This window comes from Scomber japonicus, chromosome 23 (assembly GCF_027409825.1).
Source record: "Scomber japonicus isolate fScoJap1 chromosome 23, fScoJap1.pri, whole genome shotgun sequence".
NCBI lineage: Eukaryota > Metazoa > Chordata > Actinopteri > Scombriformes > Scombridae > Scomber > Scomber japonicus.
Genome location: NC_070600.1, coordinates 17,566,511 through 17,583,313, shown reverse-complemented (window position 1 = coordinate 17,583,313; position 16,803 = coordinate 17,566,511). Strand labels below are relative to the sequence as shown.

General features: G+C 39.6%; 1 protein-coding gene across 1 annotated transcript in view; it reads right to left on the bottom strand.

Annotated features, from left to right (window-relative positions):
- sema3c (sema domain, immunoglobulin domain (Ig), short basic domain, secreted, (semaphorin) 3C) overlaps positions 1–16,803 on the bottom strand; it is a 38,839-nt gene that overhangs the window by 7,339 nt on the left and 14,697 nt on the right. Inside the window, exons 3-12 of the mRNA XM_053314228.1 lie at positions 11,894–12,054; positions 11,137–11,199; positions 8,319–8,438; positions 5,441–5,531; positions 3,820–3,939; positions 3,541–3,683; positions 3,343–3,457; positions 2,653–2,722; positions 1,151–1,295; positions 207–429 (exon numbers count right to left, since the gene is read on the bottom strand). Of these exons, the coding sequence (XP_053170203.1) occupies positions 207–429; positions 1,151–1,295; positions 2,653–2,722; positions 3,343–3,457; positions 3,541–3,683; positions 3,820–3,939; positions 5,441–5,531; positions 8,319–8,438; positions 11,137–11,199; positions 11,894–12,054 (1,251 nt within the window). The remainder of the gene's footprint in view (positions 1–206; positions 430–1,150; positions 1,296–2,652; positions 2,723–3,342; positions 3,458–3,540; positions 3,684–3,819; positions 3,940–5,440; positions 5,532–8,318; positions 8,439–11,136; positions 11,200–11,893; positions 12,055–16,803) is intronic.

The window sequence follows — 16,803 nt, the reverse complement described above, 5'->3', positions numbered from 1 at the left end:
AAGATAGTCACCTGATAATGACTTGATTTGAAATAAATTCTTGAAACATCTGTATCTTTTGGAATCAATGTGGACATTTCTGTGTGTGTCTGGTGTGATTTTAACACATACAGTAAAGCACAGTTTGTGAAATGCACTATACAAATATTTTATAAAGCAAACAGGCATAGAGAAACCTATTTGTGCTCTCCTATGAATATTCATACCTGTGCCTAGGAAGAGCACCTGGTAGTTGCCGTCTGCAGCCATGACCTGGTCCACAGCCACCGATGTATATTTGTAGTCTGCGTTGGTACGAACCACAAGAGGTCTCCTCCCCACTGGGTATATGGGGTTAAACATGACCGGATGGTTCCGTACGAAGGTCACCACATCATCTGGGAACTCTTTGGTTGTCTGTATGTCAGGTGTGAAGGCTCCACCGGGGCACTGGAGAAACATAGGTGAAAGTGTGTGAAGAACACATTCTTATTATTAAAGGTTATGAATCGTTTTTGCCATCCTGAATTTTAGACCTACACTGTTGTCTGCTAATAATGAATCTGAATGTATTAAAGTTAAATGAGTCCCACAAAGGTCAGTTTACATTAGTTTGTGCCGTTTCTATTCTATTTGCAGATGAAATGTTTAATATTTACTGATTGTGTTGTAAATATACTGTAATGGTATAATGAGTCTTCTCCACTCTGTCAGGGATAAAACTTCCATATTCAATTTCTTTGTGTAAATGAAAGGTTTTGTTTTGCAGTAATGAATACTTTATTTTAGAATTAAAACAGATTATTTACTGAAAATCTACACTGGTGTATTTTTCATCATGTGGAGTTTAACTAGAATCTTTTTTGAAACCACTTCAATTTTTAAAAATATTTTTCAGTGTAAGCTGATTGCCACTGATTGTGTATGAATGTTCTTTCATTTTGTGAGGTTGTCATTTTTTAATAGCAAAATATTGTTAAAACATTGATGTTATTTATTCACTTTTTTAGAAAGCAGAAGGCAATAAAAGATTTTCCTTCTCCCTACTCCTTAGTATTGAAATGTGTAAGGAGTCAGGGTTAAGATATATATTTTATATGAATTTTGCTTTGGAATCATGCACTGAAATAACTAATGAATGAATTATTGTATGACCTAAATGTTAACTCACAGTTCCAGGCCTTGGATAAGGGATGCGCCCCTGAAACGCCACCCACTGAAAGTTTGGCCCGTCTCTGTGAGCGAAGGGTCCGTTGAAGACGGTGAGGATGTCGGCCATGTTGTACACACACACTGCTGACCCTTTAAACACGGAGCTGAGGAAATGAGATGCATACCTTCAATGAAATATAACAGTGGGAACCTGTAACTCACATCCCTGAGACCCACCCTGCTAAAATATTCTGCAGTTGTTTATTGAGATCGCTGTTTCTAAGGATGTGCGAGTCATACAGTCTGGGTGGAACCGCTGCCACACTCCAGTGGGGACAGCTCACCTATTGCCCCCTAAATGATCTGATGTGGTTTGGCCCAGCCATTTAAAACCACACTGCCGCAACACATAAAAGAGCTTTGTTGAAAAGAGGAACAGAAGGATACTGTGCAAAGTGGAGACGGAGGAAGGAACCCAGTGTGGAGATGGGAATAACACTGAGCTTAGAGACCTTATGGATCTCACTGTTTAGTTTGACTGTATTCTTTGAGCTAGGATATATTACTGTAGCCATTTTATGATCCTCAAGTAACAAATGGATGGAGGGCCTGTGGCAGTGTCAACCTAGGTTAACCAAATGGACTCAATTAGAGATCAGAACAGATAGATCAAATGACTGTTCCTTTAAACCTTCAAATTTGCCACGCAATCCAGCCAGCAATGACTCTCTGCTGACTGAGAGTGGTTTAATCAGTTTATTCTTCAGTGAGGTTTTCTTCTTACCATGAATGTTCACATAGTGATAAGCTTTTCTTTCCTTCTTTTGTTATGTCAAAGATACTGATGTTTAAATTATGTTTATTATCATTTTTTATTTGTAAAAATCAAATTAGATTATCTGAGATGTTATAAAATAGGACAATTATAATAGCTTTCTATGAACATTATAATAACATATATCATACAACTTAACAGTTAGAAGGACTGCAAAGTCACATATGTAATAGTAAGGTATACAGTGAGTATCTGCTGCCTGTAATAACAATATATCGTTTGGGTTATAGGATAAAATGGAAGAAAAAAGATAACACACTCTTACTGTCTTTCTCTGAAAACTCTAAAACAGGCCTCAGGTTGCATCTGTCTGACACATGCAGTAATAAGATTCACTTTGCACTCACACATACTGCTGTTTACTCTGTCAATGCATATCATGTAATGCATAGTTTACATCATGGTATGCTCCAAAAGTATCTCTTCCAAAGAGAGAAAAATGATGCACTTTGCTTGAAATCATAAGGCAAGAACATCAAAATGAAGGCCATATGTTGAGGCCAACAGGATGCTGCAACTGACAGTTCATCACCTGAATAAGCTGTTCTGCAACATGACACATGACATCTCTATGTAACGGGCCCTTTCACAGACACGTCCCCTCCCGCTGATATCCAGTCAGTGATTAACATAACCATTGAGGCCTGCAGGAATGTTACAGTTGGCTTCATCGTCTCTGGTCTTACCTTGTGGATGTGAAGACTCCAAACACCAACAAGCCCTTGGGATGATCGGATTCCAGCAAAAACACACTTTCTGTAAGGGGAAACACATATGTGCATACATAGATAAATGTATATAGCACAGCGATAGGTGTGTTAACCGTCAACAAATCCCCTATGTTTTTTATCATCTTATCCTCACAGGAACGATTGCCAACAAAGTGATGAAAGTATGAATTAATAAATGTACATGTTGACAGATGGAGTGGTCTGATGACCTGGATGGAAAAGCAGGTCTAGAGCTGATGTTTGTAGTTTTCAAAGCTGAGGCTAAGAAAGGTCTGGAATAATATGTTCATAAAGGAATACAGTGTTACTAAAAGCAACAGAAAACTGTTATTAAAATTGATCAAGGTTTACAGTCCTAATCCAGGCTAAACAAAGCAAGTTCCACAGATTGTTTGTGGAGAAAGCAATCCCAAGAAACCATGGAACAAAAAGAGCAAGCTGTCGGGAATTAGGATGGATGGATGGATTTTGGCCACATATTTTTTAAATTATGACATTTGCTTTAAATCATGGGCTGTGAAAATAAAATCAAGCTTGAAAGTCACGGACCAAATAGAAGAAACATAAAACAAGACAAAAAGCAAAAACACCACAATAATAACAGAGTGTATGAATTAAAGTATGTGTGTCCTCTGTCTGACTCACCCAGTTCATCAAAGTGTGTCTCGGTGCCGTCTTCCTCCAGAACTGAACACACCATCCGGGCCTTTAGGAAGGTGGTCCACTTGTTCACCAGACTCCGCTGTCCTCCGATGTCACTCTGCAGACAAGAGCTGCTCATAGAAACTCGAAACCTCAAAAAGTACTGTATTGATTTTATTAGGCAAAAATAAGTGCACTTACTGGACACACTCTGGCCACCATAGTGTGGATATTTTTAGTGTTTCCACTGTTATCCGTTAGCCTTTCACGGAAGAAAAAGTATAATTTGGCATCATTGGGATCTGTTCCATCTGGTATCAAGTGGGCATCGATAAAGATAGGCTCTGAATGAAAGAAACAATTATTTTTCAATATACATCTACAAATACATACATAGATTTAAAAAAAACATCATTTGTGTTAACTGATAAATAAACTGTGCATTTATTCTAAATCTTCATACAATGTGTTCCTGCTCACCACTAAGCCACTTGGAGTTGTGCTGGTCAGTCCGCACTGCATTTCTCTTGGTCAGGCTCCTGAAGATGGCAGCATCTGTCCCCATGAAGTCAATGTACATGCCTGAGAACAGTTCCTGGTCTAGAGGAGCAGAGGAACACACACAACACAAAAGATTTTATAAACTCTGAAAAACAGGCAGTGGAAACAATGGATATACTGATACATCTTCACAAGGTCAGATGAATAGAGCCATATTTTATTCCATGACTGATAATTGTTCTATACATAAAAAAGACCACATATGTTTACAGAATTAATAGCAGGCTTATAGTCTGTGTGTGTCCTGATGTGGAAATGCTTTTATCTTTCCTTTAGTCTCACTTCATCATCCCATCAGTTCTAGACCATGTGTTTTGCAGAATGTGCGGTAAATTGGGAGAGGATTAGGGTTACGTGGCCCGCATCCAAGCTGACTTGCTAAGGAGTGAGTGTCGACAGCACTCTGATGGCCACAGAGGGCATAATAGATGAGGACGGGGAGATGCAGCACAGATTTTATTGAGCCCAGACATCGCCTCTCACTGTCCTCTCGAGTGGGAAAAAAGCATGGAGTGCTGCGTCATTGCTTCAACAGTATTAACTTTGACCTCCACTCTATTTCCTCTCTACACCTTTAAGTTATTCCACCCTTCTCTCTGAACCCCTCCTGGGCATCTCTGAAGGCACTCAGTAGCTGGCAAAGCTGCTGCTGACATGGCTATGCTCAGGTGTCAGAAAGCAGAGCTGAGGGTGCAATGTGTCGCCTAAAGCCGTGAAGACAGCAACCCAACACCCCTCAACCAATCAGAGATCAAAGGGAGAGTGCAGCATGACCTGAAGGCTCTGCTGGTGTGTGTTTTATGTGTGTGTTTTATGTGTATTAAAGTCACACTCAAATTAGAACTCTCAATTATTATGTAAGACAATTAAACTGTAATGATGCAGTGATGTGTTCATTTACAGATGTACTGTATATGACAGTGATGCAACTGCCTACCTTAGAAAAAAAGACACCCATATAGTGGTGTGTAACTTTAGCAATGCCTGTCCTTTTGTAACATTAAACATTACGACATATCTTGCTGTTCAGTTTGTATTTCACTTGGAAAATGAAAGCTAGCGTGTTAGGTTACCTAGCTCATCTTTTAGTCCACCAATGGATCCAGTTGGAAAGTGAAAGCTTTGTAATCTAGCTTGCTAATGTCAGCACTGATTCCCATTAAAATCTTACTTTTCATTCATGTTTTTTTAATGCCTGCTGAGTCCTTGGCAGCTCCTGCAGTGTTGTGTTTGTCCCCCGTTACAGAAGAGTCTCACTAGAGTTAACTGTCTTCGTCCATTGGAATTGAACTAATATAAATACCTATTTTAGTCCCTGGTCACACATGTACTGGATCAATCAAATTACAGACTTAACAACAATTCACAACACCTGGCGAATACCAATGTTGGGATGCTTTCATAACAGGAAGTCAAAACAAACACCAAAGATGTAGCATGTATACTGATTTCTTTGCAAAAATGAATTTCAGTTCAGTTTTTATTTATGCAGGTTTTTTAAGAGGCTGATATCAGGTCAGAGGATTTAGGAGGTACCTACTGAGCATGACAGAAACAGTATTCACTTGAGGGTTGAAGGAGCACCTCCCTTTTCCAGATTCGGACCTCGAGTCAATGTGAAATACTTGCTCCTGTCATAGAGAAAAAAGGCAGTCAGAGATTTTAAAGACATTTTTATATTACATGCCATAATAAAAATGCACATATGAGTGTACCAAATGTCCCCCCACAAGGTTGCCTTGCTCAGGTTTCTGTCGATTCTGGTTTTAAGGAAGCACAGAAATGGTCCTAGTCTGGTCTACCTTAACTGGCCCATGCGGGACAGTAAAAAGAACATTCCATTTGGGAGGAGAGGAGGAATTTCCCTGCTAATGTGTTGGATAGCCATCTTTCCATCTCAGGTGCAGAGACTGCCAAGTTTCAACCCCCTCCTTGTGGCGGACTGGACGCTCCAAGCGCCTTTTACAGCAACCTGGGTAAATTATAGTCTCCTGTCCCATCCTATTTAGGTCTGGCACATGGTGGTGATGCTGCTTTCCTCAATGGGGATGCAAGTGACATTTGCCAAAAAGTGTTTTTCCAGGAAACTGTCTGCTCATCTCTGTCTGTGAGGAGGACTGCCTCCATCTGGTAGGTGGCTCAACACTGCAAAATATATCCACCTTAACAAATTGATGTTGCACTGCATCTTGAATGTTTGCCCTTCACTGAGCAGAAATATGCAGGGTTTAATACTAAAAGGTTGTTGCCAGGTTCACCTGCTGAAGATGGAAAGTTCTGCTCTTACCTGAAATCTCAGTTTAAGACAAGTATCCACAAGTGTGACTTCGTAACATAACTAATTTGGGAGCCAACCACAGTTGAACATATGCAACTTACACAAGTGTGATGTGGGAACACATATATCAGATACATTTTTATTCAAAGCAGAGCATTTTTATATGTGTCTGGAGGGGATTTTTAAAATAAAATTTTTCTTTGAACAAGTGACAAATGTTTGCATTGAAAAATGTTTCTGGGCAAGTTCATCACATCCTATAAAGATTTAAAGACTGAATAAAAGAGTAATTCACTTGCTGAGATAGACATTTATTGCTGTGTAGAATTGCTTCTATAGAGCGCTGCTGAAATGTATGACACCAAAACACCAACACCAAAACACGACTGTCTGTTGCAGTCATCCTATTGAGTTTTATAACAACATAATAATCTGGGCCATGTTCACAGGGCAAAGGTCTACACTGTGAGCTCGCCGTCAACTTCCCTCTAAATCAGCTTGTTATACTTAACAGACCTCTTGTTTCGAGGCACTGACATGTTTGAGCTCAGAAGTTGCAAACAGAGCAGTCTGCCTTTCAAACAAAAACCCAAATGACAAAAGGCACCGCAGTGTGGAGAGAGCATGGTTGTACGCTCTCTATTTCTCTTTCTCTGTCTATTAGTGTTTGGCAGCGGTCGGCAGTCTGTGGCTAAATGTTGTTCACTTACTGAGCACTTTTCTCCTGGAGGGATTCCCCCGCTCTCACTTCCAGAGCTTTGTGGCCGGAGATGAGAGCAGAAAACATCCCTTCATCCTTGACCTTTTATCCTAAGCATCTCCTCTAATGTGGCATCAAAGTGAATACCATTGTTTTTATAATGTTATGGGGTCTCTAACAACTTTTTACCATATGGTTGCACTTATATATTATTAGTAGACCAGTAAAAGAATTTGATATTATTAGAAAGTATCTTTATTTGCTGCTGCATATGATGTTCATTTCAGGGGAAGATAAACTGTGAGTAGATTATAGCAGTTTCTTTTGCACTGGTTGTCATGGAGTTTATATATTCCCCGATCTGAGTTATGTCTGATTTACATGATGTATTCCCTCCAGCAGAAAGTGGTGTAAAGAGATTATATTTCACATTATTGCAACTATCAGTTAAAGCTTATTTAAAAGAAATATATATTCCTCACTTGCACCCCCTGAAGCTTTTTTATGATTACTTAACCTGTCACACATTAAATGAGTTGTGTTTACTTGCTCTGGGTGGCAGTATTCCCACTAGTTTGATTTTATTGAGCTCATGGGTGACATCCACAGGCAATGCTAACACTGTTTTTAAGGGAGTAAAAACGAACTGCCCCCAGTGAGTAATAAACAACAAAGTTGATTTAACCAGGTTTGTTTTTGAAACACCCACAAAGGAACAACTGCATATCCATCATTTGCTCACTTTGTTTTTGAGCTTTACAAAACCACCTTTACATTCTATGGAAACAATGAAAGTTCTCTTAAATGACTCAAAGCATCATTTCAATTTTCACATTTCTTTTTCTTATTCTAATATAATTCTCTCTGTCCTCAAAGGTTGGTGGTCTTTATTAAAATTAGATGCAATGCTGTAAGTCCAGGCCTATATTGTTCTATTCCTTATATTTCCATGTTGTAAATATATTCATAAAAAAGTGAGATGAAAAGTACTTGTAGTGTAGGATTAAGAAGGTCCTATTTTCTCACATTTGGGTGGTGTTGTATCATTCAGTAGCCAGCAGTAAATGGAAAATGGGCTAGTACTCTTCTAGTCTACCAACCACTCAAAGTGGTTTACAATACATGCCAATATTCACCCATTCACACAGACTCACACCAATTGGGAGAAATTTGGAGTTCGGTATTTTGCCCAACAACACTTTAACATGCAGACTGAAGGAGCCAGGGATTGAACCACAGGTTTTCTACCTCTTTAGCCACAGCCACTGTATAGTATTCTCAAGTATTTCATGCACAATCAGACTGGATAATCTTCTCAATGCTTATAAAGCAATTGTAACCATTGTGGTGCTCATCAGGGCCCCCGCCTAAAAAAAAAAACAGTTTATACCCTCAACAGTTTGTTTCTTTAGTGAAGTGAATCTGTCATCGTGTGCCCACCTCTGGTCTGCGGCCCCTGTTGATGTACACACAGACGGGACTGTACGCTCCACTGCCACACATGAACAGATGAGTTCTGTTATAAGGCTGCACCACGCGGATGAAGTTCCCACAGCCATGCTGAGAAATACAGATAAACAAAGAGAGACACATTAGAAGTTCAACAGCATAAAAAATGTGATACAGACACATTATAATGAAATGTGTTATAACTAAGTCCTTAAAAATTATGAATATTGTATCATTTTCATTTAATCTTCAGTCATAAAGTAGCAATAAATTTGTTTTATACTTTTTAAAATATGAAGCAAAGAATAGCAGTTGGCAACAATGTCCCAATACATTTTTCTGCTGCCATTATAGCTCATTAAAAAAAATCACAAGTGTCACAATTTTTATTTTATTAATGGATCAAGCTATGACACAATGGCCTAAAACAGACGTGAACTGAGCCTATTTCCTGGTTTACAGCCAGGGTAAATACCAAATCCAGAACCTGTTTATCTCTCCTGAAGTATCTTATTCCATGTGAGTGAGTAATTCAAACTTATCTCACTTGTTATGACGGTTATACAATCATATGCTGCACAATCAAATGATCCCAGAGCTCACAGGTTTGGTATTAAGGCCAGTGGAAAAAATGCGTCAGTGGTATATGTGATATATCTAGATATGACCGATTACTGATCTCTCTCAATCTCTGCTTCCACTTATCAAACCCGGCAGCACCAGGAGCGCTGGACTTTGTGGGTAATTAAGCCTGAGCTTGCCGAAGAAAGAGAGAACTGAACAGTGGAAGGAAAGAAGTGAGGAGGAGAAGAACACGTATCCAGGGAGCAGTCAGGAACTTGGCTATGGCTGCAGGAATGGCAGCTGCTGCAGCTCACGGTCGGTGCACACCCATCTCTGTTATTTAATCCCCCCCCCTCGCTCTTTCTCTCTGTCTGTCTTGTTTTCTCCTCACTTTTATCACCCATGTAACTGCTCGCACCCTCCTTCAACCCTCACACGCCCACATATGTGGCTGTATCTAGTTTTATTTTCCTCTCGTGCTTCCTATCTGTACACACGCACCCTTCAGGACTGTGCCAGATATACAGCATCCAGCCTCGCAGCCTCAAGTTCAAGTGGCGATCAGACTGAGCTTAAAGTAGAGGCTTTTGAGGGAGAAGCAAACAGACTGTATCAACCTGGTTGGTCTATATTTCTCCTTCAGTGCCAACCCTCTGGTGCTAACAATGTGTGGTCGCTCTCTGGAGCCCCTTTTGACCACAGATTCTATCGGAGAAGAGGAACTTAATATATACAAATGGGGAGGGTAACCATAACAGAGGTATAGTGACTCTGATTCAAATGAGAGAGAGAAAGAAAATGAAATATACTGCGGTGAAAAGGAAACAGAGAAAAAACAGAGATGGAAAAAATGACTGAGAAGATGGGAAAATATAGTAAGACAGAAAGAGAAACTTGTCCTTTTTCTTTTAGAAAAGAAACTGGCAGAGCTGAAAGGAAGAAAAGGGATGTCAGGAGGGAGAAAGTGCCATTGAGTGGCTCCACACAGAGATGGTTCACCCAAATATTTGTGGGAGCCTGTCTACTGCAGGCAGGCTGTGACTCAGAGCAGCACAAATCACTCAGTGACTGGAAACAGCTTCTTCCCTAGTACTGCAAGAGCATGTTGTACAAAAGCCTGGCTCTCCACCCCAGCTGCTGTCAAGGGCTGGATTGAAAAGGTGGTTTAAAAAGCACCTTAAGAAGTTTTCTCCTTTAAAAATTAAATAGTCTCTTTCTATTTTTCCTATATAACGCACTGCAGTGTTTGTAGGAAGCTGATTCTGTGCTTGTACTTATTTCAGAACAACCCAATTAGAGGAAAACAGAGGCAGAGGATTCTTCCCGGGTCTTGCTGTTTGTCTTCATTAAATCTTGTTGCCTGCTAACAAGTGCTGCTCAGAATGAGGCCGTGTTATGAAATATTTGCGTCAATGAGCTGCGTCCCATTTGCAAGCTTTGATTCTGGTTTGTTTTTCTACTGCACTCCGTGGCCCTCCTCCCACGCTTCACTCTCTTCCTGACAAGCTGTGCAAGATGCCAGGAGGACTTTGGGCCACTTGACGACCCTGTAGACATCTGCTTGCCTGTTACACATGTGGTTGGACCTGACACAAGCTCACAGATGGGAGAGGGAATCCCAGGAGGCAACAGTTCTGCTGTAAGACCTTGGAGGGAAAGATTTGGGAACTGCTGACAGAACCTGAAGTCTAGATCTAGTACAAGGACTTTACTATTTTGGTTTTCTCACAAATGTGTTTGTTAATTTACTGTCATTCCATTTAGCTACTGCATAATCACAATATTAGTTACTATTCTGGGGCTCCAACAGTATCAGGATAACATGAACTTTTAAGATAGGTAGATATATGCTGTGTGTTAGCTGGTTATGGGTTAGGGTTAGGGTTAGGGGTTAGGGTTAGGGTGATAACTGCTTATGGGAGGCCTCAAACCTGAACTGATCCTCACAAAAATGCTCAAATACCAGTTTTCATTTTTCATTATTGTTGTTACAGCTGCATATAAACAGATTTCAGAGCTTTTATGACTGACTTTGACGGTTTTTGTGCTTCTGCCACTGTTTATGTTATTTTAATAGAAGCACAATTTAAAAAAAAAGTTACACAGCAATATAAACCTAAAATTGTGCAAACTATGGTACTTGATATTTATATATCTACTAATTATTACCGGTACTCTTACTTATTGGTTGAACTATAAAAGGTTTCAAGAGCTTGAGTGTAAGGGTTTTGAAGGTTGTTCTTACCGTAGGGTCTTTGCCTGCCATTTGGCATTCCTCTATTTTGCTGGTAGACGCAGGCCAAAACAACTGGTGGTAAAAAAAAACAAAAAAAAACAAACAAGAGCAAGAGCAAAATTAGTGACACATGGGGAAATGAGTCCAGTAACACCAGTAACAGATTGAGGGAGATATAACCTGAATATGGACATGCTGAGATTGGACCATGTCCTGTTTACACAGACAGAATACACAGGGAAAAATTTGTGAAAAACGAACAAAGCAAATACTCTAAAAATCTATATTTCAATAGAAGTTTCAGTGTCAATGATAACAGCTAGTCTGTGGAAAATGTGTGTGTTTTCAAACCCCAGAGAGGTGCTTAAAGGTCTAGCTCAATGAATATATCAAGCAATTTACTCAGAAAAAATGGATGCGGCGCATCATTCCCTGGGGGAACCTAAATGCTTTCCCATCTGTTTATGCACTTCCTGCCTGTCAATTACACTGAAGATAACTCCTTCACTGCATACAGAATCAGTTATCAGAGAGCTCGAGCATTTTTATGGCCCTTTTGAATAACCCTGAAATTATTCTGATCATGGCAAATGTACTGTAATTTGCATGCCATTGCAGAGATGATAATGATACCACGGCAGCAATTTCATTATATGCCTCATGCACTGTTATATTTAACACCTTTATTGTCTCCTTTGTGGCGGCTAGCAGAAAGAGATGCCAGTTTAAAACAAAAAGTTACAGACCCTAATAAGCATCTGCTGACCTTAAGTGTACCATGGGTGATGTTGTTGATGTCCATGGAGAGGACATGGTCTTTGCAGCCCACATACATCCTGTCCTGGTCCTCATCCATGTGCAGGATCCTGTAGTCCATAGCCTTGTCTGACAGACTGTAGTGTTCAAAGGATTGGGAGGCCTGCAGGTCTGAGAGACAATCAGAAAGAAGGACAAAATCAGTATTTATTTCTATTAGACACAAACAAACTTCTTTTTCATGAGATCAGAGAAATTCGGTCCTACAGTACAGTACAGTACAAAACTGAACTCAAAAGGAAACAACCACATGCAAGCCCACACTAATCTGATCAAAACAAGACATCTCCAAATTATGTCATATGCATGTGTCAGATCTCAAAAGAAGAAATCTCATGAGAGGTAGCACAGTAGATTACATGCAACAATGAAAATCTGCTCATTTAAGTTCAGATGTCACCTTTAATCCCTCTTCAGTATTAAAACACACACACACAGCAGGGCTTTATAGACAACTTAAGTCATGTCTGAGACAAAGCTGAGCAGTTTCAAAAATGAATCAAGACTGATTACTCATTTGTACTCGACTCTGTGGGGGTTGAGTCTGAGTCAAGAGCAAGTCCAGATGGGGTTTGAGACCGAGTCAAGCTGGAGACCAAAGAAACAAAACAGCGACCAGTCAGTATTCTTCTTACTGTTGTTCAAATTCAGTGAACTTTGATAAAACTTTGATTAATCAGTTCAGTGCTTTGGATTTAGAAAAGCTTGAAATAGGAAACAAGTAGCAATGAAGTCTATCAAATCAAATATAATCTATGCCAATTCGACTGAGTTCCTATTTCATCAGAAAATGGACACATTTACAAAAATATAATTTCATTCTAACTTAAAATAATAGAAAAAAACATCCCAGAGAGCAGACCAGAGTCCGCTTTGTAGTATATGTGGCAATTTTAGACCTTTTAGATCAAGAACATATTTTCTCTGTGACTTTCTCATTGCTCATACATGGATTTTAGATTTTAGGGTTCTTAAAATGATGCAAATTTGCTACTTCTTTGTAAGATGAAATCAGACTACTCAACATTAGAATAAATGGCCCCTGATATTGATCTTGCACTGATTTTTGGCTAAAAAAAAACTCAACTCATTTCCTGTTTCAATTAACTTTTATCCAGTCAATCAAAGAGAAGCTGTGACTGAAGCAAACATGCTGGAGAAGATACAGTAAACCAGATGAAAAAGTCTTCTTGCAGATTCTCTTCTTCTCATTAAAAGCTCACATTGTTCGCACACACGAAGTAAACATTCTCAGACAGTTATTTTCAGCTTATTTGCTCCAGAGATAAAGAACCCTCAACCATACCATCAAAGGCCTACACTGTCGAAGCCAAACTCATGCATATTTATCATTTTTCCAATCAGCACTGAGAGCAGGAGGTGGGGTAGGGGGGGCAATGTAGATCTACACCCCTTGTTTCCTCCCCTCCATTGACCCTCTCTGAGCTCTCTTTGTACTCCGTCCTCTAATCAACAAACAGGTTGCCTGTGCTTTTACTTCAATGCCTTGGGGTAAAGTCACATTTTCATTATTGTGTGCAATACGCTTTTGAGGCTGGGGTCTTTTATCTTGAAGGAAAGTGGCTTTTCCGTGCCACCACTCACTCTGATCACAGGCTGTTGTTTGGCACACTCACCAAGTTAAGCCTGGAGTGTTTAACTTTAAATAAAGACAAGTTAACCACTTCAGTCGCAGGCAAGTTTCCCAGGACTCTTCACTGTCTACATCCACTGAGTTTAGGTAAATGTCCTTATATGGTTAATGTCTTGAGCACTGTATCATTCAAGGCGAGAGCATCATCTGGAGACTAATGAAGAACATGAACACAAATATGACTCTGCTTTTACCTGACTTGCCAGAAAGCAAATTAAAAGTAAAGGTGTCCTGTCAAGCAGATGTATGTTCAGTAAAAATAAACCACATCAGCCCCACGCTTCAAAGCCAAGGAGATAGCATCACAGATAGCATCGCACTGAGCTTAGTGCCGAGGCAATATTATCCTAACTTTGAGAAGGCTAAAAATGTTACACGCATTACTCTGCCAGAGTGTGAGCCACCAAGGGTGAAAGACTCACTAACAGCTAATTAAAAACACGCAGGGCTCCAAATTCTGCCAACAAAAATCAATTTTATACATCTTTCCAAAACACATGCTTGGAGGAGATTCAGGAAAACTTTTTAGACCAATACACAGTCTGTGCCTCATTTTTACTCCTTGAGGTAAACCTTCATTTAAATGCTTTCTAGCTGGAGCAGGAAAGGTGGTCGCTTGTTATTAAAGATACAGCTGTTTACATTGATGGTCTGAGCTGGAGTTTTAGTTTTTACAATCGTACATTAAAGCCGACACAGGCAAAAAATAATCAGTTCAGAATCAGTGAACCACAATGTTTTAGTTATGTATAGCCTGAAGTCATATGAAAAAGTCTGGAGGTGATAAAGCTGTTATGCTTTCTATAATAATTACAAAATAAGAAGCCAAAATATTAAGATTTGACTTTGAAGTTCTGACTCCTCCTATACCAAACTAGGGGCTGCTAGATGCTATAGGAGGTTTAATGGGCACAGTGTAATGATCTCTGTAATGTCAATAGCTATTTAAAGGATGGTAAAGTTTTATGTCTTTATAATTAAATATAAATTCACTGCAAATTAATTCATCTTCAAATGTTAAATGAACCATTGCCAATGAAGGCTGTAGCCGCTGATGAGCAACACCAGTCTTTAGTGATTCAAATCTCTCAGTTTCAAACAGAGTGGATAGTGGTTAATGAACTAATTCATCTTTTTTTTAATGGCCAACGTTTCTTTTCACCATTTCAATTTGTTTGTTGATTTCAGCTCTTAAAAATCAAGGTTCACTGGCTTTTACCACCCCCCCCCCTACTGTTAATTGCCTTCAGCATCGTCTTTTCAGCTCTAACCTCTGACAGCATCCCTCCGGAACAATTCACAAGGGGATCAAATTGTCCAGAGGGTGTGGCGTGGGGTGAAATAACTGTTTAATATTATGGTTAACTTTGTATTGTTTTCCCAGTAGGGGGAAACAGGAGACTTTTATGTTCCCTTATGAGGGTGGAAGGCCAGTTAAGCCCAGTGCTGTGATGGGAAGTAACAGGGGTGTGTCACATAAATCCAGCTTATTCACTGCCGAAACCTTCTGGATCCAACATACCATTGGATCCAGTATCTTCCTGGTGGATTCCTTTCAGTCTCATACAAACATGTGTAATGCCTGCACTGCTTCGGCATTGTAGACCAACATCAAAAGTTCACATTGCCAGATGGTGCACCTGCTCTGTCAAAGAGAGGCTGGGGGGTGGGGTACACTCAACAATCGTCATTCAATATATCCATTGGAAGCATTTACAGAGTCAATGCCAGGTCATAACCTTCAGATCTTTGTAGACTGAGGTTTCTACTAGTGTCAGATCCAAATTCCTTCCCTCAGTGGCAAAGGTTTTTTTGGCAGGGACTTTAAAAGTTTTCAGTAATTTCAGTAATCTAATCTAAATTAGATGTCAATCTATAAAAACACACAACAAAAATTTGGGTTTTTTTTCTTTTTGTTTTCATCTGTTTGCTGAAGTAATCCTCTGGAGCAAATGTGGTTCGTTAGTCATGATTTTATGTGCATTCCTCATTGTTGAGATCACATAACTCCTTGTGAGGGAGGAGTGTCAAAAGTGTTTGTGAACATCATTACTCAGGCATCGCTAAGCAGCTTGTTGTCGATGGTGTGGTTTTGGGATGCAGATTGATGCATTTTGCGGATGCTGGGTAGAATAACAAGCATTACAACAATAAGCCTTGTGCTCTGTGCCAAAACGTTCTAGGGATGATGTGTCTTGATAGCACAACTGGGATAATGTGAGGTAATCTCTCTTGTGAAATGTCTTATTCTGTTGTTTTGCCTTGCTTGGAGCAGTGCTGTCCTCTCTGCAGGTGGATGGAAGCAGAAAGAAAAGAGAGGAAGTAGGGTTTGAGCTTTGACAGTTGGTGGGTTTTCTATTATGGATGTGGGCAGGTGGACTTTACACCTCCCTGTGGACCTCACAGCAGTCCCCAGTGTCCTGCCTTTGACTTTGAGCTTTGACCCATGGTTAGCCCATGGCTTAGACATCCAGCTCACAGTGATCCAATCTACCCTGATCCATGCGATGGACAGTGGGGTTAGTGGAAAGGGCAAGGTGGTGACTGAAGAGTGGAGACTTTTTCTCCCTTTGATGTGGTTTATTTGTGAGAAGTGGTCAAGCGAAAGCAGCACAAAAGCCTTTTGTTGGGCTGAGAAATGACAGCAGTGCTCATTCAATATTAAACAGCAGGTTGCTTTCTTTGCTGGAGGACATATTGTATCAGCAGAAAACATTCCTCTCATATTGGAGGAATGGCTATATTGCAAAATAGTGTAAAAGAGCAAGTAGATAAATGATCTTACTGTATTGGCAGAAAAAGATCAATCAGTTGATCTACAGAAAATCAACTCCGAAAATTAATTAATTTAAATAAAGCAAAAATGCAGATCACAGTGTTCAGCTTGTCAGCTGTGAAGATTTGCTGTTTTCTTGCTTTTATATCATTGTAAATCACATAATCTGGACGGCTGATTAATCAAAAACAAATGCGACTGGCAAGCTCACAATATTAGGACATTTTATGTATTAAACAATAGATTAAAAATCTATTTACAAAACACACAGACTTTTTAAAACTACCATTTAATATGGGAATAAATAGAAACACCACCTTGCAGTTGTATGCTGTCAGTTCAGGTTCATAATGTTTGTAGGAAAGACTTTGAAGGAATTTAATAAAATGTATTAAATGTATATTCCTTGTATTCCTTCACATATTTGACC